The following is a 22,597-nucleotide window of genomic DNA, read 5'->3' on the forward strand; positions in this document are numbered from 1 at the left end:
CGTCGTGTTTCCGTCGTGTTTCAGTCGTGTTTCAGTCGTGTTTCCGTCATGTTTCCGTCGTGTTTCAGTCGTGTTTCAGTCGTGTTTCAGTCGTGTTTCAGTCGTGTTTCCGTCATGTTTCAGTCATGTTTCCGTCATGTTTCCGTCATGTTTCCGTCATGTTTCCGTCATGTTTCAGTCATGTTTCAGTCATGTTTCCGTCATGTTTCCGTCATGTTTCCGTCATGTTTCCGTCATGTTTCCGTCGTGTTTCCGTCGTGTTTCAGTCGTGTTTCAGTCGTGTTTCCGTCATGTTTCAGTCATGTTTCAGTCATGTTTCAGTCATGTTTCCGTCATGTTTCCGTCATGTTTCCGTCATGTTTCCGTCATGTTTCCGTCATGTTTCAGTCATGTTTCAGTCATGTTTCTGAGATGTTTCCGTCATGTTTCAGTCATGTTTCAGTCATGTTTCAGTCATGTTTCAGTCATGTTTCAGTCGTGTTTCCGTCATGTTTCCGTCATGTTTCAGTCATGTTTCCGTCATGTTTCAGTCATGTTTCAGTCATGTTTCAGTCATGTTTCCGTCATGTTTCCGTCATGTTTCCGTCATGTTTCCGTCATGTTTCTGAGATGTTTCCGTCATGTTTCAGTCATGTTTCCGTCATGTTTCCGTCATGTTTCAGTCATGTTTCCGTCATGTTTCAGTCATGTTTCAGTCATGTTTCTGAGATGTTTCCGTCATGTTTCAGTCATGTTTCAGTCATGTTTCAGTCATGTTTCCGTCATGTTTCCGTCATGTTTCCGTCATGTTTCCGTCATGTTTCCGTCATGTTTCAGTCATGTTCCAGTCATGTTTCAGTCATGTTTCCGTCATGTTTCCGTCATGTTTCAGTCATGTTTCAGTCATGTTTCAGTCATGTTTCCGTCATGTTTCCGTCATGTTTCAGTCATGTTTCAGTCATGTTTCAGTCATGTTTCAGTCATGTTTCCGTCATGTTTCAGTCATGTTTCCGTCATGTTTCCGTCATGTTTCCGTCATGTTTCAGTCATGTTTCCGTCATGTTTCAGTCATGTTTCAGTCATGTTTCAATCATGTTTCAGTCCTGTTTCCGTCATGTTTCCGTCATGTTTCCGTCATGTTTCCGTCATGTTTCCGTCATGTTTCAGTCATGTTTCAGTCATGTTTCAGTCATGTTTCAGTCATGTTTCCGTCATGTTTCAGTCATGTTTCAGTCATGTTTCAATCATGTTTCAGTCCTGTTTCCGTCATGTTTCCGTCATGTTTCAGTCATGTTTCAATCATGTTTCAGTCATGTTTCCGTCATGTTTCCGTCATGTTACAGTCATGTTTCAGTCATGTTTCAGTCATGTTACAGTCATGTTTCCGTCATGTTTCAGTCATGTTACAGTCATGTTTCAGTCATGTTTCAGTCATGTTTCCGTCATGTTTCAGTCATGTTTCAGTCATGTTTCAGTCATGTTACAGTCATGTTTCAGTCATGTTTCCGTCATGTTTCAGTCATGTTTCAGTCATGTTTCAGTCATGTTACAGTCATGTTTCAGTCATGTTTCAGTCATGTTTCAGTCATGTTTCCGTCATGTTTCAGTCATGTTTCCGTCATGTTTCAGTCATGTTTCTGTCATGTTTCAGTCATGTTTCTGTCATGTTTCCGTCATGTTTCCGTCATGTTTCCGTCATGTTTCCGTCATGTTTCCGTCATGTTTCAGTCATGTTTCAGTCATGTTTCCGTCATGTTTCCGTCATGTTTCCGTCGTGTTTCAGTCGTGTTTCAGTCGTGTTTCAGTCGTGTTTCAGTCGTGTTTCAGTCATGTTTCCGTCATGTTTCAGTCGTGTTTCAGTCGTGTTTCAGTCGTGTTTCAGTCGTGTTTCAGTCATGTTTCAGTCATGTTTCCGTCATGTTTCCGTCATGTTTCAGTCATGTTTCAGTCATGTTTCCGTCATGTTTCCGTCGTGTTTCCGTCGTGTTTCCGTCGTGTTTCAGTCGTGTTTCAGTCGTGTTTCAGTCGTGTTTCAGTCGTGTTTCAGTCGTGTTTCAGTCGTGTTTCAGTCATGTTTCCGTCATGTTTCAGTCGTGTTTCAGTCGTGTTTCCGTCATGTTTCCGTCATGTTTCAGTCATGTTTCCGTCATGTTTCCGTCATGTTTCCGTCATGTTTCCGTCGTGTTTCCGTCGTGTTTCAGTCATGTTTCTGAGATGTTACCGTCATGTTTCAGTCATGTTTCAGTCATGTTTCCGTCATGTTTCCGTCGTGTTTCCGTCATGTTTCAGTCATGTTTCCGTCATGTTTCCGTCATGTTTCCGTCATGTTTCCGTCATGTTTCCGTCATGTTTCAGTCATGTTCCAGTCATGTTTCAGTCATGTTTCCGTCATGTTTCCGTCATGTTTCAGTCATGTTTCAGTCATGTTTCAGTCATGTTTCCGTCATGTTTCCGTCATGTTTCAGTCGTGTTTCCGTCATGTTTCAGTCATGTTTCAGTCGTGTTTCAGTCGTGTTTCCGTCGTGTTTCCGTCATGTTTCCGTCATGTTTCCGTCATGTTTCCGTCATGTTTCAGTCATGTTTCCGTCATGTTTCTGTCATGTTTCCGTCATGTTTCCGTCATGTTTCAGTCATGTTTCCGTCATGTTTCCGTCATGTTTCAGTCATGTTTCCGTCATGTTTCAGTCATGTTTCCGTCATGTTTCCGTCATGTTTCCGTCATGTTTCAATCATGTTTCCGTCATGTTTCAGTCATGTTTCCGTCATGTTTCCGTCATGTTTCCGTCATGTTTCAGTCATGTTTCCGTCATGTTTCAGTCATGTTTCCGTCATGTTTCCGTCATGTTTCCGTCATGTTTCAGTCATGTTTCCGTCATGTTTCAGTCATGTTTCAGTCATGTTTCAATCATGTTTCCGTCATGTTTCCGTCATGTTTCCGTCATGTTTCCGTCATGTTTCCGTCATGTTTCCGTCATGTTTCAGTCATGTTTCAGTCATGTTTCAGTCATGTTTCAGTCATGTTTCCGTCATGTTTCAGTCATGTTTCAGTCATGTTTCAATCATGTTTCAGTCCTGTTTCCGTCATGTTTCCGTCATGTTACAGTCATGTTTCAGTCATGTTTCAGTCATGTTACAGTCATGTTTCAGTCATGTTTCAGTCATGTTTCCGTCATGTTTCAGTCATGTTTCAGTCATGTTTCAATCATGTTTCAGTCATGTTTCCGTCATGTTTCCGTCATGTTACAGTCATGTTTCAGTCATGTTTCAGTCATGTTACAGTCATGTTTCCGTCATGTTTCAGTCATGTTACAGTCATGTTTCAGTCATGTTTCAGTCATGTTTCCGTCATGTTTCAGTCATGTTTCAGTCATGTTTCAGTCATGTTTCAGTCATGTTACAGTCATGTTTCAGTCATGTTTCCGTCATGTTTCAGTCATGTTTCAGTCATGTTTCAGTCATGTTACAGTCATGTTTCAGTCATGTTTCAGTCATGTTTCCGTCATGTTTCAGTCATGTTTCCGTCATGTTTCAGTCATGTTTCTGTCATGTTTCAGTCATGTTTCTGTCATGTTTCAGTCATGTTTCCGTCATGTTTCCGTCATGTTTCCGTCATGTTTCCGTCATGTTTCAGTCATGTTTCAGTCATGTTTCCGTCGTGTTTCCGTCGTGTTTCCGTCGTGTTTCAGTCGTGTTTCAGTCGTGTTTCAGTCGTGTTTCAGTCGTGTTTCCGTCGTGTTTCAGTCGTGTTTCAGTCGTGTTTCAGTCGTGTTTCAGTCGTGTTTCAGTCATGTTTCAGTCATGTTTCCGTCATGTTTCCGTCATGTTTCAGTCATGTTTCAGTCATGTTTCCGTCATGTTTCCGTCGTGTTTCCGTCGTGTTTCCGTCGTGTTTCAGTCGTGTTTCAGTCGTGTTTCAGTCGTGTTTCAGTCGTGTTTCAGTCATGTTTCCGTCATGTTTCAGTCGTGTTTCAGTCGTGTTTCAGTCGTGTTTCAGTCGTGTTTCAGTCGTGTTTCCGTCATGTTTCCGTCATGTTTCAGTCATGTTTCCGTCATGTTTCCGTCATGTTTCCGTCATGTTTCCGTCGTGTTTCCGTCGTGTTTCAGTCGTGTTTCAGTCGTGTTTCAGTCGTGTTTCAGTCGTGTTTCAGTCGTGTTTCAGTCATGTTTCCGTCATGTTTCAGTCGTGTTTCAGTCGTGTTTCAGTCGTGTTTCAGTCGTGTTTCAGTCGTGTTTCCGTCATGTTTCCGTCATGTTTCAGTCATGTTTCCGTCATGTTTCCGTCATGTTTCCGTCATGTTTCCGTCGTGTTTCCGTCGTGTTTCAGTCGTGTTTCAGTCGTGTTTCCGTCATGTTTCCGTCGTGTTTCAGTCGTGTTTCAGTCGTGTTTCAGTCGTGTTTCAGTCGTGTTTCCGTCATGTTTCAGTCATGTTTCCGTCATGTTTCCGTCATGTTTCCGTCATGTTTCCGTCATGTTTCAGTCATGTTTCAGTCATGTTTCCGTCATGTTTCCGTCATGTTTCCGTCATGTTTCCGTCATGTTTCCGTCGTGTTTCCGTCGTGTTTCAGTCGTGTTTCAGTCGTGTTTCCGTCATGTTTCCGTCATGTTTCAGTCATGTTTCAGTCATGTTTCAGTCATGTTTCCGTCATGTTTCCGTCATGTTTCCGTCATGTTTCCGTCATGTTTCCGTCATGTTTCCGTCATGTTTCAGTCATGTTTCAGTCATGTTTCTGAGATGTTTCCGTCATGTTTCAGTCATGTTTCAGTCATGTTTCAGTCATGTTTCAGTCATGTTTCAGTCGTGTTTCCGTCATGTTTCCGTCATGTTTCAGTCATGTTTCCGTCATGTTTCAGTCATGTTTCAGTCATGTTTCCGTCATGTTTCCGTCATGTTTCCGTCATGTTTCCGTCATGTTTCTGAGATGTTTCCGTCATGTTTCAGTCATGTTTCCGTCATGTTTCCGTCATGTTTCAGTCATGTTTCCGTCATGTTTCAGTCATGTTTCAGTCATGTTTCTGAGATGTTTCCGTCATGTTTCAGTCATGTTTCAGTCATGTTTCAGTCATGTTTCCGTCATGTTTCCGTCATGTTTCCGTCATGTTTCCGTCATGTTTCCGTCATGTTTCAGTCATGTTCCAGTCATGTTCCAGTCATGTTTCCGTCATGTTTCCGTCATGTTTCAGTCATGTTTCAGTCATGTTTCAGTCATGTTTCCGTCATGTTTCCGTCATGTTTCAGTCATGTTTCAGTCATGTTTCAGTCATGTTTCAGTCATGTTTCCGTCATGTTTCAGTCATGTTTCCGTCATGTTTCCGTCATGTTTCCGTCATGTTTCAGTCATGTTTCCGTCATGTTTCAGTCATGTTTCCGTCATGTTTCCGTCATGTTTCCGTCATGTTTCAGTCATGTTTCCGTCATGTTTCAGTCATGTTTCAGTCATGTTTCAATCATGTTTCAGTCCTGTTTCCGTCATGTTTCCGTCATGTTTCCGTCATGTTTCCGTCATGTTTCCGTCATGTTTCAGTCATGTTTCAGTCATGTTTCAGTCATGTTTCAGTCATGTTTCCGTCATGTTTCAGTCATGTTTCAGTCATGTTTCAATCATGTTTCAGTCCTGTTTCCGTCATGTTTCCGTCATGTTTCAGTCATGTTTCAGTCATGTTTCCGTCATGTTTCAGTCATGTTTCAGTCATGTTTCAGTCATGTTACAGTCATGTTTCAGTCATGTTTCAGTCATGTTTCCGTCATGTTTCAGTCATGTTTCAGTCATGTTTCAGTCATGTTTCAGTCATGTTTCCGTCATGTTACAGTCATGTTTCAGTCATGTTTCCGTCATGTTTCAGTCATGTTACAGTCATGTTTCAGTCATGTTTCAGTCATGTTTCCGTCATGTTTCAGTCATGTTTCAGTCATGTTTCAGTCATGTTTCAGTCATGTTTCAATCATGTTTCAGTCATGTTTCCGTCATGTTTCCGTCATGTTACAGTCATGTTTCAGTCATGTTTCAGTCATGTTACAGTCATGTTTCCGTCATGTTTCAGTCATGTTACAGTCATGTTTCAGTCATGTTTCAGTCATGTTTCCGTCATGTTTCAGTCATGTTTCAGTCATGTTTCAGTCATGTTACAGTCATGTTTCAGTCATGTTTCCGTCATGTTTCAGTCATGTTTCAGTCATGTTTCAGTCATGTTACAGTCATGTTTCAGTCATGTTTCAGTCATGTTTCCGTCATGTTTCAGTCATGTTTCCGTCATGTTTCAGTCATGTTTCTGTCATGTTTCAGTCATGTTTCTGTCATGTTTCAGTCATGTTTCCGTCATGTTTCCGTCATGTTTCCGTCATGTTTCCGTCATGTTTCAGTCATGTTTCAGTCATGTTTCCGTCATGTTTCCGTCATGTTTCCGTCGTGTTTCAGTCGTGTTTCAATCGTGTTTCAGTCGTGTTTCAGTCATGTTTCCGTCGTGTTTCAGTCGTGTTTCAGTCGTGTTTCAGTCGTGTTTCAGTCGTGTTTCAGTCATGTTTCAGTCATGTTTCCGTCATGTTTCCGTCATGTTTCAGTCATGTTTCAGTCATGTTTCCGTCATGTTTCCGTCATGTTTCCGTCGTGTTTCCGTCGTGTTTCAGTCGTGTTTCAGTCGTGTTTCAGTCGTGTTTCAGTCGTGTTTCAGTCATGTTTCCGTCATGTTTCAGTCGTGTTTCAGTCGTGTTTCAGTCGTGTTTCAGTCGTGTTTCAGTCGTGTTTCCGTCATGTTTCCGTCATGTTTCAGTCATGTTTCCGTCATGTTTCCGTCATGTTTCCGTCATGTTTCCGTCGTGTTTCCGTCGTGTTTCAGTCGTGTTTCAGTCGTGTTTCAGTCGTGTTTCAGTCGTGTTTCAGTCGTGTTTCAGTCATGTTTCCGTCATGTTTCAGTCGTGTTTCAGTCGTGTTTCAGTCGTGTTTCAGTCGTGTTTCAGTCGTGTTTCCGTCATGTTTCCGTCATGTTTCAGTCATGTTTCCGTCATGTTTCCGTCATGTTTCCGTCATGTTTCCGTCGTGTTTCCGTCGTGTTTCAGTCGTGTTTCAGTCGTGTTTCCGTCATGTTTCCGTCGTGTTTCAGTCGTGTTTCAGTCGTGTTTCAGTCGTGTTTCAGTCGTGTTTCCGTCATGTTTCAGTCATGTTTCCGTCATGTTTCCGTCATGTTTCCGTCATGTTTCCGTCATGTTTCAGTCATGTTTCAGTCATGTTTCCGTCATGTTTCCGTCATGTTTCCGTCATGTTTCCGTCATGTTTCCGTCGTGTTTCAGTCGTGTTTCAGTCGTGTTTCCGTCATGTTTCCGTCATGTTTCAGTCATGTTTCAGTCATGTTTCAGTCATGTTTCCGTCATGTTTCCGTCATGTTTCCGTCATGTTTCCGTCATGTTTCCGTCATGTTTCAGTCATGTTTCCGTCATGTTTCAGTCATGTTTCAGTCATGTTTCTGAGATGTTTCCGTCATGTTTCAGTCATGTTTCAGTCATGTTTCAGTCATGTTTCAGTCGTGTTTCAGTCGTGTTTCCGTCATGTTTCCGTCATGTTTCAGTCATGTTTCCGTCATGTTTCAGTCATGTTTCAGTCATGTTTCAGTCATGTTTCCGTCATGTTTCCGTCATGTTTCCGTCATGTTTCCGTCATGTTTCTGAGATGTTTCCGTCATGTTTCAGTCATGTTTCCGTCATGTTTCCGTCATGTTTCAGTCATGTTTCCGTCATGTTTCAGTCATGTTTCAGTCATGTTTCTGAGATGTTTCCGTCATGTTTCAGTCATGTTTCAGTCATGTTTCAGTCATGTTTCCGTCATGTTTCCGTCATGTTTCCGTCATGTTTCCGTCATGTTTCCGTCATGTTTCAGTCATGTTCCAGTCATGCTTCAGTCATGTTTCCGTCATGTTTCCGTCATGTTTCAGTCATGTTTCAGTCATGTTTCAGTCATGTTTCCGTCATGTTTCCGTCATGTTTCAGTCATGTTTCAGTCATGTTTCAGTCATGTTTCAGTCATGTTTCCGTCATGTTTCAGTCATGTTTCCGTCATGTTTCCGTCATGTTTCCGTCATGTTTCAGTCATGTTTCAGTCATGTTTCAGTCATGTTTCAGTCATGTTTCAATCATGTTTCAGTCCTGTTTCCGTCATGTTTCCGTCATGTTTCCGTCATGTTTCCGTCATGTTTCCGTCATGTTTCCGTCATGTTTCAGTCATGTTTCAGTCATGTTTCAGTCATGTTTCCGTCATGTTTCAGTCATGTTTCAGTCATGTTTCAATCATGTTTCAGTCCTGTTTCCGTCATGTTTCCGTCATGTTTCAGTCATGTTTCAATCATGTTTCAGTCATGTTTCCGTCATGTTTCCGTCATGTTACAGTCATGTTTCAGTCATGTTTCAGTCATGTTACAGTCATGTTTCCGTCATGTTTCAGTCATGTTACAGTCATGTTTCAGTCATGTTTCAGTCATGTTTCCGTCATGTTTCAGTCATGTTTCAGTCATGTTTCAGTCATGTTACAGTCATGTTTCAGTCATGTTTCCGTCATGTTCCAGTCATGTTTCAGTCATGTTTCAGTCATGTTACAGTCATGTTTCAGTCATGTTTCAGTCATGTTTCAGTCATGTTTCCGTCATGTTTCAGTCATGTTTCCGTCATGTTTCAGTCATGTTTCTGTCATGTTTCAGTCATGTTTCTGTCATGTTTCAGTCATGTTTCCGTCATGTTTCCGTCATGTTTCCGTCATGTTTCCGTCATGTTTCAGTCATGTTTCAGTCATGTTTCCGTCATGTTTCCGTCATGTTTCCGTCGTGTTTCAGTCGTGTTTCAGTCGTGTTTCAGTCGTGTTTCAGTCGTGTTTCAGTCATGTTTCCGTCGTGTTTCAGTCGTGTTTCAGTCGTGTTTCAGTCGTGTTTCAGTCGTGTTTCAGTCATGTTTCAGTCATGTTTCCGTCATGTTTCCGTCATGTTTCAGTCATGTTTCAGTCGTGTTTCCGTCGTGTTTCCGTCGTGTTTCCGTCGTGTTTCAGTCGTGTTTCAGTCGTGTTTCAGTCGTGTTTCAGTCGTGTTTCAGTCGTGTTTCAGTCGTGTTTCAGTCGTGTTTCAGTCATGTTTCCGTCATGTTTCAGTCGTGTTTCAGTCGTGTTTCCGTCATGTTTCCGTCATGTTTCAGTCATGTTTCCGTCATGTTTCCGTCATGTTTCCGTCATGTTTCCGTCGTGTTTCCGTCGTGTTTCAGTCATGTTTCTGAGATGTTACCGTCATGTTTCAGTCATGTTTCAGTCATGTTTCCGTCATGTTTCCGTCGTGTTTCCGTCATGTTTCAGTCATGTTTCCGTCATGTTTCCGTCATGTTTCCGTCATGTTTCCGTCATGTTTCCGTCATGTTTCAGTCATGTTCCAGTCATGTTTCAGTCATGTTTCCGTCATGTTTCCGTCATGTTTCAGTCATGTTTCAGTCATGTTTCAGTCATGTTTCCGTCATGTTTCCGTCATGTTTCAGTCGTGTTTCCGTCATGTTTCAGTCATGTTTCAGTCATGTTTCAGTCGTGTTTCCGTCGTGTTTCCGTCATGTTTCCGTCATGTTTCCGTCATGTTTCCGTCATGTTTCCGTCATGTTTCAGTCATGTTTCCGTCATGTTTCAGTCATGTTTCAGTCATGTTTCTGAGATGTTACCGTCATGTTTCAGTCATGTTTCAGTCATGTTTCCGTCATGTTTCAGTCATGTTTCCGTCATGTTTCAGTCATGTTTCCGTCATGTTTCAGTCATGTTTCCGTCGTGTTTCCGTCATGTTTCCGTCGTGTTTCAGTCGTGTTTCAGTCGTGTTTCAGTCGTGTTTCAGTCGTGTTTCCGTCATGTTTCCGTCATGTTTCCGTCATGTTACCGTCATGTTTCAGTCATGTTTCCGTCATGTTTCAGTCATGTTTCAGTCATGTTTCAGTCATGTTTCCGTCATGTTTCAGTCATGTTTCAGTCATGTTTCAGTCATGTTTCAGTCATGTTTCCGTCATGTTTCAGTCATGTTTCCGTCATGTTTCAGTCATGTTTCAGTCATGTTTCAGTCATGTTTCCGTCATGTTTCCGTCATGTTTCCGTCATGTTTCAGTCATGTTTCAGTCATGTTTCCGTCATGTTTCCGTCATGTTTCAGTCATGTTTCCGTCATGTTTCAGTCATGTTTCCGTCATGTTTCCGTCATGTTTCCGTCATGTTTCCGTCATGTTTCCGTCATGTTTCAGTCATGTTTCCGTCATGTTTCCGTCATGTTTCTGCCGTGTTTAGGACTGACCCAGTCTGACCCTGAAACTGTCCACAGCTCCTCTGGACCGACGCCGGAGGATACGTGTTCACTCGCTCTGAAACGAGACAAAGTTCCCTTTATAACGTTTTATTACACGGCTCTTCACAACGTCAGTAGAAGCTCCGTTGATTTGAATGGGATTTTCCAACATTCTCCCGGTCATTATCTCCTGATAAAGGACGTCTGAGTTGGTGTTTTCATATCACTCCGCACGTACGTAGCAGCGACACTATCTGTCCCGTCACTGAGAGAGAAGTCGGGGAATCGTGAGTCTGACTTTCAACTTACCCAGAGATTCACCACCTCCTCCAACTGCACCTTCAGCTAAGTAGCTAGGCTAGCTGCTAGCCTTGCTGCTTCTAGCCTAGCTAAACGTTGCCGAGCAACGCACAAACTTTTGGGAACTATTTGTTGTGGAAGTCATTAAATAAACCTTTGGACCTTCATAAAAGTGTACGAAGTTTATGTTGTGTGTGTTCAGTTGGTAAATGGCCGAATAATTACCTTCAGGGCGAACCGGCCCCCGACGCGAAGCGGAGCTTATTTTCCCGATAATGACCAGCGTTCTATACATTATCCCTTACTTAAAAGTCTTTAACATTTCACAAAACATTTTCATTTTTAAGGTTCGGGTTCGGTTCTTTGAAGGCTGCACTGTAGGAACCTCGTGCTGTAGGAACCTCGTGCTATAGGAACCTCGTGCTGTAGGAACCTCGTGGTGTAGGAACCTCGTGCTGTAGGAACCTCGTGGTGTTTGGTTTATGGCCTAGGGGTTAGTGGTTCTTACTGTTGAGCGACGACAGCAGCACCCGTAGGAACCTCGTGCTGTAGGAACCTCGTGCTGTAGGAACCTCGTGCTGTAGGAACCTCGTGGTGTTTGGGGTTAGTGGTTCTTACTGTTGAGCGACGACAGCAGCACCCGTAGGAACCTCGTGCTGTAGGAACCTCGTGCTGTAGGAACCTCGTGCTGTAGGAACCTCGTGGTGTTTGGGGTTAGTGGTTCTTACTGTTGAGCGACGACAGCAGCACCCGTAGGAACCTCGTGCTGTAGGAACCTCGTGCTGTAGGAACCTCGAGGCGTAGGAACCTCGTGCTGTAGGAACCTCGTGGCGTTTGGGTTATGGGCTAGGTTCTTACTGGGTTAATGGTTCTTACTGTTGAGCGACGACAGCAGCACCCGTAGGAACCTCGAGGCGTACTCCCTCTGGCCGCTCCGGAGCTGGTCCAGGTGGATGAGGTGCTGGTCCACCGGGGGACTGACCATCCTCTGCACCTGCGTCCGGTTGAACCCGGAGCCCACGGTCACCACGGCGACCACCACGCCCTCACACAAGGCCTGCTGGGAAACGAAGTCCAGCCGCGCCTGATCCCTCGCCGAGGCCGAGTGGGTCCCCAACACGAAGAGGAGCGCCTTCCTGCGGCGAGGAGCGCCCGCCTTCAGGAGCACCTGCAAAACACACAGACTTTATACAGAGGAGCGCCCCCTACAGGAGCACCTGCAAAACACACAGACTTTATACAGAGGAGCGCCCCCTACAGGAGCACCTGCAAAACACAGACTTTATACAGAGGAGCGCCCCCTACAGGAGCACCTGCAAAACACACAGACTTTATACAGAGGAGCGCCCCCTACAGGAGCACCTGCAAAACACACAGACTTTATACAGAGGAGCGCCCCCTACAGGAGCACCTACAAAACACACAAACGAACGCGTGCCTCACCTGTTTGAGGGCGTGGTTTGGGGGCGTGTCTCACCTGTCGGAGGGCGTGTCTCACCTGTTTGAGAGCGTGGTTTGGGGGCGTGTCTCACCTGTCGGAGGGCGTGTCTCACCTGTCGGAGGGCGTGGTTTGGGGGCGTGTCTCACCTGTCGGAGGGCGTGTCTCACCTGTCGGAGGGCGTGGTTTAGGGGCGTGTCTCACCTGTCGGAGGGCGTGGTTTGGGGGCGTGTCTCACCTGTCGGAGGGCGTGTCTCACCTGTCGGAGGGCGTGGTTTGGGGGCGTGTCTCACCTGTCGGAGGGCGTGGTTTGGGGGCGTGTCTCACCTGTCGGAGGGCGTGGTTTGGGGGCGTGTCTCACCTGTCGGAGGGCGTGGTTTGGGGGCGTGTCTCACCTGTCGGAGGGCGTGGTTTGGGGGCGTGTCTCACCTGTCGGAGGGCGTGTCTCACCTGTTTGAGAGCGTGGGTGGGGGCGTGTCTCACCTGTCGGAAGGCGTGGTTTAGGGACGTGTCTCACCTGTCGGAGGGCGTGGTTTGGGGGCGTGTCTCACCTGTCGAAGGGCGTGTCTCACCTGTCGGAGGGCGTGGTTTGGGGGCGTGTCTCACCTGTCGGAAGGCGTGGTTTAGGGACGTGTCTCACCTGTCGGAGGGGGTGGTTTGGGGGCGTGTCTCACCTGTCGGAGGGCGTGGTTTGGGGGCGTGTCTCACCTGTCAGAGGGCGTGGTTTGGGGGCGTGTCTCACCTGTCGGGGGACGTGGTTTGGGGGCGTGTCTCACCTGTCGGAGGGCGTGTCTCACCTGTTTGAGAGCGTGGTTTGGGGCGTGTCTCACCTTTCGGAGGGCGTGGTTTGGGGGCGTGTTTCACCTGTCGGAGGGCGTGTCTCACCTGTCGGAGGGCGTGGTTTGGGGCGTGTCTCACCTTTCGGAGGGCGTGGTTTGGGGGCGTGTTTCACCTGTCGGAGGGCGTGTCTCACCTGTCAGAGGGCGTGGTTTGGGGCGTGTCTCACCTTTCGGAGGGCGTGGTTTGGGGGCGTGTTTCACCTGTCGGAGGGCGTGTCTCACCTGTCGGAGGGCGTGGTTTGGGGGCGTGTCTCACCTGTCGGAGGGCGTGGTTTGGAGGCGTGTCCCACCTGTCGGAGGGCGTGGTTTGGAGGCGTGTCTCACCTGTCGGAGGGCGTGGTTTAGGGGCGTGTCTCACCTGTCGGAGGGCGTGGTTTGGGGGCGTGTCTCACCTGTCACCTGGGGGCGTGTCTCACCTGTCGGAGGGCGTGTCTCACCTGTCAGAGGGCGTGGTTTGGGGGCGTGTCTCACCTGTCGGAAGGCGTGGTTTGGGGGCGTGTCTCACCTGTCGGAGGGCGTGTCTCACCTGTCGGAGGGCGTGGTTTGGGGGCGTGTCTCACCTGTCGGAGGGCGTGGTTTGGGGGCGTGTCTCACCTGTCGGAGGGCGTGTCTCACCTGTCGAAGGGCGTGGTTTGGGGGCGTGTCTCACCTGTCGGAGGGCGTGTCTCACCTGTCGGAGGGCGTGGTTTGGGGGCGTGTCTCACCTGTCGGAGGGCGTGGTTTGGGGGCGTGTCTCACCTGTCGGAGGGCGTGTCTCACCTGTCGGAGGGCGTGGTTTGGGGGCGTGTCTCACCTGTCGGAGGGCGTGGTTTGGGGGCGTGTCTCACCTGTCGGAGGGCGTGGTCCAGCGTCTGTCCCAGGGTGGACGCCCCTCTCTGCTGAGTGACCTTCCTCAGATGCTCCTGGACCTGGTCTTGGTTCTGGTACTCGTTGAGTCCGAACTCCAGAGTGGGTGTGGCTCCGCTCATCTGCAGCAGCGCCACGCGGGCCCCTCCCCCGGGGGCGGGCCTCTTGGGGGCGGGGCTCAGCTTCACCTGCGAGACCACGCTCCCCAGCAGCTCCTGCGCCCCGAAGAACTCATCCTGAGGAACCTCCCGAGAGCCGTCCAACACCAGCGCCAGGTCCAGGTCAGAGGTCAGAGGGGGGAGGGGAGAGGGGAGGAAGGAGCAGAGGGGGGAGGGGCTGCAGGGGTCTGTGGGGGGGGGGGGGAACATTATTCACAGTGTCTAAGTGTGTAAATGTGGGCCAGGACTGAAGTCGGACTAAACCCCGAGTAAAACTGTCCTGTAACGTGTTTGTGACGGCTCTCGTTCATCCAGGGAGTATCCGTCATAGAAGAGTTAAATCATCGACTGGACTGGGTTTTAGTTAAGTTGAGGATGTTTCGCTTCTCGTCTCAGAAGCTTCTTCTTCTGAGCTCTTTAGGTCAGAAACGAGAAAAACTGGAGCTAAGTCTGATTAAGCAAATATCACCGAAACAGAAGTAAGTCCAGACCAGATCATCAGGTGTCTGGTTCTGTTTTAGTTCCTGGTTCTGTTTTAGTTCCTGGTTCTGTTTTAGTGTCTGGTTCCGTTTTATTTCCTGGTTCTGTTTTAGTGCCTGGTTCCGTTTTATTTCCTGGTTCTGTTTTAGTACCTGGTTCTGTTTTATTTCCTGGTTCTGTTTTAGTACCTGGTTCTGTTTTAGTACCTGGTTCTGTTTTATTTCCTGGTTCTGTTTTAGTGCCTGGTTCTGTTTTAGTGTCTGGTTCTGTTTTAGTTCCTGGTTCTGTTTTAGTGTCTGGTTCTGTTTTATTTCCTGGTTCTGTTTTAGTGCCTGGTTCTGTTTTAGTACCTGGTTCTGTTTTAGTACCTGGTTCTGTTTTAGTGCCTGGTTCTGTTTTAGTTCCTGGTTCTGTTTTAGTTCCTGGTTCTGTTTTAGTGTCTGGTTCCGTTTTATTTCCTGGTTCTGTTTTAGTACCTGGTTCTGTTTTATTTCCTGGTTCTGTTTTAGTACCTGGTTCTGTTTTAGTGCCTGGTTCTGTTTTAGTGCCTGGTTCTGTTTTAGTGTCTGGTTCTGTTTTAGTACCTGGTTCTGTTTTAGTGCCTGGTTCTGTTTTAGTGCCTGGTTCTGTTTTAGTACCTGGTTCTGTTTTAGTTCCTGGTTCTGTTTTAGTGCCTGGTTCTGTTTTAGTGCCTGGTTCTGTTTTAGTTCCTGGTTCTGTTTTAGTACCTGGTTCTGTTTTAGTGCCTGGTTCTGTTTTAGTTCCTGGTTCTGTTTTAGTTCCTGGTTCTGTTTTAGTACCTGGTTCCGTTTTAGTACCTGGTTCCGTTTTAGTGCCTGGTTCTGTTTTAGTACCTGGTTCTGTTTTAGTTCCTGGTTCTGTTTTAGTTCCTGGTTCTGTTTTAGTGCCTGGTTCTGTTTTAGTGCCTGGTTCTGTTTTAGTACCTGGTTCTGTTTTAGTGCCTGGTTCTGTTTTAGTACCTGGTTCTGTTTTAGTTCCTGGTTCTGTTTTAGTGCCTGGTTCTGTTTTAGTACCTGGTTCTGTTTTAGTGCCTGGTTCTGTTTTAGTTCCTGGTTCTGTTTTAGTGTCTGGTTCTGTTTTAGTGCCTGGTTCTGTTTTAGTGCCTGGTTCTGTTTTAGTGTCTGGTTCTGTTTTAGTTCCTGGTTCTTTTTAAGAGCCTGGTTCTGTTTTAGTTCCTGGTTCTCTTTTAGTTCCTGGTTCTGTTTTAGTGTCTGGTTCTGTTTTAGTTCCTGGTTCTGTTTTAGTTCCTGGTTCTGTTTTAGTGCCTGGTTCTGTTTTAGTTCCTGGTTCTGTTTTAGTGCCTGGTTCTGTTTTAGTACCTGGTTCTGTTTTAGTTCCTGGTTCTGTTTTAGTACCTGGTTCTGTTTTAGTGCCTGGTTCTGTTTCAGTGCCTGGTTCTGTTTTAGTTCCTGGTTCTGTTTTAGTTCCTGGTTCTGTTTTAGTGCCTGGTTCTGTTTTAGTGCCTGGTTCTGTTTTAGTACCTGGTTCTGTTTTAGTGCCTGGTTCTGTTTTAGTACCTGGTTCTGTTTTAGTGCCTGGTTCTGTTTTAGTTCCTGGTTCTGTTTTAGTGCCTGGTTCTGTTTTAGTGCCTGGTTCTGTTTTAGTTCCTGGTTCTGTTTTAGTACCTGGTTCTGTTTTAGTGCCTGGTTCTGTTTTAGTGTCTGGTTCCGTTTTATTTCCTGGTTCTGTTTTAGTGCCTGGTTCCGTTTTATTTCCTGGTTCTGTTTTAGTACCTGGTTCTGTTTTATTTCCTGGTTCTGTTTTAGTACCTGGTTCTGTTTTAGTACCTGGTTCTGTTTTATTTCCTGGTTCTGTTTTAGTGCCTGGTTCTGTTTTAGTGTCTGGTTCTGTTTTAGTTCCTGGTTCTGTTTTAGTGTCTGGTTCTGTTTTATTTCCTGGTTCTGTTTTAGTGCCTGGTTCTGTTTTAGTACCTGGTTCTGTTTTAGTTCCTGGTTCTGTTTTAGTTCCTGGTTCTGTTTTAGTGTCTGGTTCCGTTTTATTTCCTGGTTCTGTTTTAGTACCTGGTTCTGTTTTATTTCCTGGTTCTGTTTTAGTACCTGGTTCTGTTTTAGTGCCTGGTTCTGTTTTAGTGCCTGGTTCTGTTTTAGTGTCTGGTTCTGTTTTAGTACCTGGTTCTGTTTTAGTGCCTGGTTCTGTTTTAGTGCCTGGTTCTGTTTTAGTACCTGGTTCTGTTTTAGTTCCTGGTTCTGTTTTAGTGCCTGGTTCTGTTTTAGTGCCTGGTTCTGTTTTAGTTCCTGGTTCTGTTTTAGTACCTGGTTCTGTTTTAGTGCCTGGTTCTGTTTTAGTTCCTGGTTCTGTTTTAGTTCCTGGTTCTGTTTTAGTACCTGGTTCCGTTTTAGTACCTGGTTCCGTTTTAGTGCCTGGTTCTGTTTTAGTACCTGGTTCTGTTTTAGTTCCTGGTTCTGTTTTAGTTCCTGGTTCTGTTTTAGTGCCTGGTTCTGTTTTAGTGCCTGGTTCTGTTTTAGTACCTGGTTCTGTTTTAGTTCCTGGTTCTGTTTTAGTGCCTGGTTCTGTTTTAGTACCTGGTTCTGTTTTAGTGCCTGGTTCTGTTTTAGTTCCTGGTTCTGTTTTAGTGTCTGGTTCTGTTTTAGTGCCTGGTTCTGTTTTAGTGCCTGGTTCTGTTTAAGTGTCTGGTTCTGTTTTAGTTCCTGGTTCTGTTTAAGGGCCTGGTTCTGTTTTAGTTCCTGGTTCTCTTTTAGTTCCTGGTTCTGTTTTAGTGTCTGGTTCTGTTTTAGTTCCTGGTTCTGTTTTAGTTCCTGGTTCTGTTTTAGTGCCTGGTTCTTTTTTAGTTCCTGGTTCTGTTTTAGTACCTGGTTCTGTTTTAGTGCCTGGTTCTGTTTCAGTGCCTGGTTCTGTTTTAGTTCCTGGTTCTGTTTTAGTTCCTGGTTCTGTTTTAGTGCCTGGTTCTGTTTTAGTGCCTGGTTCTGTTTTAGTACCTGGTTCTGTTTTAGTGCCTGGTTCTGTTTTAGTACCTGGTTCTGTTTTAGTGCCTGGTTCTGTTTTAGTACCTGGTTCTGTTTTAGTGCCTGGTTCTGTTTTAGTGCCTGGTTCTGTTTTAGTTCCTGGTTCTGTTTTAGTACCTGGTTCTGTTTTAGTGCCTGGTTTTGTTTCAGTGCCTGGTTCTGTTTTAGTACCTGGTTCTGTTTTAGTTCCTGGTTCTGTTTTAGTACCTGGTTCTGTTTTAGTACCTGGTTCTGTTTTAGTGCCTGGTTCTGTTTTAGTGCCTGGTTCTGTTTCAGTGCCTGGTTCTGTTTTAGTTCCTGGTTCTGTTTTAGTACCTGGTTCTGTTTTAGTACCTGGTTCTGTTTTAGTGCCTGGTTCTGCTTTAGTGCCTGGTTCTGTTTTAGTGCCTGGTTCTGCTTTAGTGCCTGGTTCCGTTTTAGTGCCTGGTTCCGTTTTAGTGCCTGGTTCCGTTTTAGTACCTGGTTCTGTTTTAGTACCTGGTTCTGTTTTAGTACCTGGTTCTGTTTTAGTGCCTGGTTCTGTTTTAGTGCCTGGTTCTGTTTTAGTTCCTGGTTCTGTTTTAGTGCCTGGTTCTGTTTTAGTGCCTGGTTCTGTTTTAGTTCCTGGTTCTGTTTTAGTGCCTGGTTCTGTTTTAGTGCCTGGTTCTGTTTTAGTGCCTGGTTCTGTTTTAGTGCCTGGTTCTGCTTCTCACCGTAGCAGATGGCGCAGCTCTGGATCTTCCTCAGATCCTCTTCATCGTTCCGCAGCAGTGAGAACATGGCGTTCCCGGAGTCGTCCACCTGCAGCGCCCGCTCCACCTCGGGCGCCGCCTTCAGCGAGGTCACGGCGGGCACCACGCCGAGCGCCCGCAGCTCCATGACGGCCGTGACCAGCTCTGCCGGGTCCTGCGTCTCTCCGTTACACAGGAACAGCGCCACCTTCCGCACCAAGGCGCCACTGCGGACGCGCTTCAGGACGTTCTGCCCCACGAACCTGGACCGGGTCAAAGGGGGAGAAACCGGGTCAAAGAAACCGGGTCAAAGAAACCGGGTCAAAGAAACCGGGTCAAAGAAACCGGGTCAAAGAAACCGAGTCAAAGCGGGAGAAACCGCCCTCTCCTCCCTCATGCCCCGCCCCCTCCTCCCTCATGCTCCACCCTCTCCTCCCTCATGCCCCGCCCCCTCCTCCCTCATGCTCCACCCCCTCCTCCGTCATGCCCCGCCCTCTCGTACCTCATGGCCGCCCCCAGGTGCCTCTTGCTGGACGTCCTCTCTCCCCCTGAGGCCCCGCCCTCCCCCTGAGGCCCCGCCCTCCCCCCTGACGCCCCGTCCTCTCCTCCCTCCTGCCCCGCCCTCCCCCCTGACGCCCCGCCCTCTCGTACCTCATGGCCGCCCCCAGGTGCCTCTTGCTGGACGTCCTCCCCCTGATGCCCCGCCCTCCCCCCTGACGCCCCGCCCTCTCGTACCTCATGGCCGCCCCCAGGTGCCTCTTGCTGGACGTCCTCTCCTCCCTCATGCCCCGCCCTCCCCCCTGAGGCTCCGCCCTCTCCTCCCTCATGCTCCACCTTCTCCTCCCCCTGACGCCCCGCCCTCTCCTCCCTCATGCCCCGCCCTCCCCCTGACGCCCCGCCCTCCCCCCTGACGCCCCGCCCTCCCGTACCTCATGGCCGCCCCCAGGTGCCTCTTGCTGGACGTCCTCCCCCTGACGCCCCGCCCTCTCCCCCTGACGCCCCGCCCTCTCCTCCTTCATGCCCCGCCCTCTCGTACCTCAAGCCCCGCCCTCCCGTACCTCATGGCCGCCCCCAGGTGCCTCTTGCTGGACGTCCTCTCCCCCCTGATGCCCCGCCCTCCCCCTCACGCCCCGCCCTCCCCCCTGACGCCCCGCCCTCCCCCTGAGGCCCCGCCCTCCCCCTGACGCCCCGCCCTCCCCCTGACGCCCCGCCCTCCCCCCTCTCCCCGCCCTCCCGTACCTCATGGCCGCCCCCAGGTGCCTCTTGCTGGACGTCCTCTCCTCCCTCATGCCCCGCCCTCTCCCCCCTGAGGCCCCGCCCTCTCCCCGCCCTCTCGTACCTCATGGCCGCCCCCAGGTGCCTCCTGCTGGACGTCCTCTCCAGGGCGATGTTCCTCACGGCGTCCAGCAGCTGGGCTTTGCGCCGGTAGTCGTTGAAGCGGATCAGGTACTTGGTGCGGGCGCTGTACGCGACCACGGACACCCGGGCGCCGCGGGGGCAGTTGGACTCGCTGACGGTCAGCGAGGACAGCAGGGACAGGGCGGCCGAGCGCTGCCTCTCGAACGCCACCGGGGTCACGTCCTCGGACATGTCCAACGCCAACACCAGCTCCGTGGGCACCGAGGGGCACTCCACCCGGTCTGAGGAGGGAGAAGGAGGAGGAGGCGCGGTCACAGAGGAGGAGGAGCAGAGGAGGAGCAGAGGAGGAGGAGCAGAGGAGGAGGAGCAGAGGAGGAGGAGACGCTTTCAGACCCTATGAGAGCCCCTCCTCCTCGTTCACTGACCCTAACCCGGTCTGAGGAGACAGGAGGAGGAGGAGGGGCTTTCAGAGAGGAGGCGCAGAGGAGGAGGAGCAGAGGAGGAGCAGAGGAGGAGGAGCAGAGGAGGAGACAGGAGGAGGAGACGCGGTCACGGAGGAGGAGGAGCAGAGGAGGAGCAGGGGAGACAGGAGGAGGAGACGCTTTCAGAGGAGGAGACGCTTTCAGACCCTATGAGAGCCCCTCCTCCTCGTTCAGCCCCTCCCCCTCGCTCAGTCCCTCCTCCTCGTCCTCTGACCCTATGAGGCCCCTCCTCCTCGTTCAGCCCCTCCTCCTCGTTCAGCCCCTCCTCCTCGTTCACTGACCCTATGAGGCCCCTCCTCCTCGTTCAGCCCCTCCTCCTCGTTCAGCCCCTCCTCCTCGTTCACTGACCCTATGAGGCCCCTCCTCCTCGTTCACTGACCCTATGAGAGACCCTCCCCCTCGTCCTCTGACCCTATGAGAGCCCCTCCTCCTCGTTCACTGACCCTATGAGAGCCCCTCCTCCTCGTTCAGCCCCTCCTCCTCGCTCAGTGACCCTATGAGAGCCCCTCCTCCTCGTCCTCTGACCCTATGAGAGCCCCTCCTCCTCGTTCAGCCCCTCCTCCTCGCTCAGTGACCCTATGAGAGCCCCTCCTCCTCGTCCTCTGACCCTATGAGAGCCCCTCCTCCTCGTTCAGCCCCTCCTCCTCGTCCTCTGACCCTATGGGAGCCCCTCCTCCACCGAGCGAGAGCCCCTCCTCCTCTCTCGGTGGAGGAGGGGCTCTCGTTCTCGCTCGGTGGAGGAGGGGCTCTCTCTCGGTGGGGGAGGGGCTCTCTCTCAGTGGAGGAGGGGCTCTCTCTCAGTGGAGGAGGGGCTCTCTCTCAGTGGGGGAGGGGCTCTCTCTCAGTGGAGGAGGGGCTCTCGCTCGGTGGAGGAGGGGCTCTCTCTCAGTGGGGGAGGGGCTCTCTCTCAGTGGAGGAGGGGCTCTCGCTCGGTGGAGGAGGGGCTCTCTCTCAGTGGGGGAGGGGTGGGGGAGGGGCTCTCTCTCAGTGGGGGAGGGGCTCTCTCTCAGTGGGGGAGGGGCTCTCTCTCAGTGGAGGAGGGGCTCTCTCTCAGTGGGGGAGGGGCTCTCTCTCAGTGGGGGAGGGGCTCTCTCTCGGTGGGGGAGGGGCTCTCTCTCGGTGGGGGAGGGGCTCTCTCTCAGTGGGGGAGGGGCTCTCTCTCAGTGGAGGAGGGGCTCTCTCTCAGTGGAGGAGGGGCTCTCGCTCAGTGGAGGAGGGGCTCTCTCTCAGTGGGGGAGGGGCTCTCTCTCGGTGGAGGAGGGGCTCTCGCTCAGTGGAGGAGGGGCTCTCTCTCAGTGGGGGAGGGGCTCTCTCTCAGTGGGGGAGGGGCTCTCTCTCGGTGGGGGAGGGGCTCTCTCTCGGTGGGGGAGGGGCTCTCTCTCAGTGGGGGAGGGGCTCTCGCTCGGTGGGGGAGGGGCTCTCTCTCAGTGGAGGAGGGGCTCTCTCTCAGTGGAGGAGGGGCTCTCGCTCGGTGGGGGAGGGGCTCTCTCTCAGTGGGGGAGGGGCTCTCTCTCAGTGGGGGAGGGGCTCTCTCTCGGTGGGGGAGGGGCTCTCTCTCAGTGGAGGAGGGGCTCTCTCTCGGTGGGGGAGGGGCTCTCTCTCAGTGGGGGAGGGGCTCTCTCTCAGTGGAGGAGGGGCTCTCTCTCAGTGGAGGAGGGGCTCTCTCTCAGTGGGGGAGGGGCTCTCTCTAAGTGGGGGAGGGGCTCTCTCTAAGTGGGGGAGGGGCTCTCTCTCAGTGGGGGAGGGGCTCTCTCTCGGTGGGGGAGGGGCTCTCTCTCAGTGGGGGAGGGGCTCTCGCTCGGTGGAGGAGGGGCTCTCTCTCAGTGGGGGAGGGGCTCTCTCTCAGTGGGGGAGGGGCTCTCTCTCAGTGGGGGAGGGGCTCTCTCTCGGTGGAGGAGGGGCTCTCTCTCGGTGGGGGAGGGGCTCTCTCTCGGTGGGGGAGGGGCTCTCTCTCAGTGGAGGAGGGGCTCTCTCTCAGTGGAGGAGGGGCTCTCTCTCGGTGGGGGAGGGGCTCTCTCTCAGTGGGGGAGGGGCTCTCTCTCGGTGGGGGAGGGGCTCTCTCTCGGTGGAGGAGGGGCTCTCTCTCAGTGGGGGAGGGGCTCTCTCTCGGTGGAGGAGGGGCTCTCTCTCGGTGGGGGAGGGGCTCTCTCTCGGTGGGGGAGGGGCTCTCTCTCGGTGGGGGAGGGGCTCTCTCTCGGTGGGGGAGGGGCTCTCGCTCAGTGGGGGAGGGGCTCTCTCTCGGTGGGGGAGGGGCTCTCTCTCAGTGGAGGAGGGGCTCTCTCTCAGTGGGGGAGGGGCTCTCTCTCAGTGGAGGAGGGGCTCTCGCTCAGTGGGGGAGGGGCTCTCGCTCAGTGGAGGAGGGGCTCTCTCTCGGTGGGGGAGGGGCTCTCTCTCAGTGGGGGAGGGGCTCTCTCTCGGTGGAGGAGGGGCTCTCTCTCGGTGGGGGAGGGGCTCTCTCTCGGTGGGGGAGGGGCTCTCTCTCAGTGGGGGAGGGGCTCTCTCTCAGTGGGGGAGGGGCTCTCTCTCAGTGGGGGAGGGGCTCTCTCTCGGTGGGGGAGGGGCTCTCTCTCAGTGGGGGAGGGGCTCTCTCTCAGTGGGGGAGGGGCTCTCTCTCAGTGGGGGAGGGGCTCTCTCTCAGTGGGGGAGGGGCTCTCTCTCAGTGGGGGAGGGGCTCTCGTTCTCTGCTTCAGTAAAGTGTGAGTCAGAGCTTCGTCTGTCCCGGGCAGTTC

The 22,597-nt window shown here is 50.3% G+C and overlaps 1 protein-coding gene across 1 annotated transcript in view; it reads right to left on the reverse strand.

Moving 5' to 3' along the window:
* col6a4a (collagen, type VI, alpha 4a) overlaps positions 1 to 22,597 on the reverse strand; it is a 105,341-nt gene that overhangs the window by 9,423 nt on the left and 73,321 nt on the right. Inside the window, exons 41-45 of the mRNA XM_079570267.1 lie at positions 19,367 to 19,667; positions 18,010 to 18,290; positions 13,656 to 14,020; positions 11,428 to 11,719; positions 10,261 to 10,327 (exon numbers count right to left, since the gene is read on the reverse strand). Of these exons, the coding sequence (XP_079426393.1) occupies positions 10,261 to 10,327; positions 11,428 to 11,719; positions 13,656 to 14,020; positions 18,010 to 18,290; positions 19,367 to 19,667 (1,306 nt within the window). The remainder of the gene's footprint in view (positions 1 to 10,260; positions 10,328 to 11,427; positions 11,720 to 13,655; positions 14,021 to 18,009; positions 18,291 to 19,366; positions 19,668 to 22,597) is intronic.

Source organism: Gobius niger (genome assembly GCF_951799975.1).
Source record: "Gobius niger genome assembly, chromosome: 13".
Taxonomy (NCBI): domain Eukaryota; kingdom Metazoa; phylum Chordata; class Actinopteri; order Gobiiformes; family Gobiidae; genus Gobius; species Gobius niger.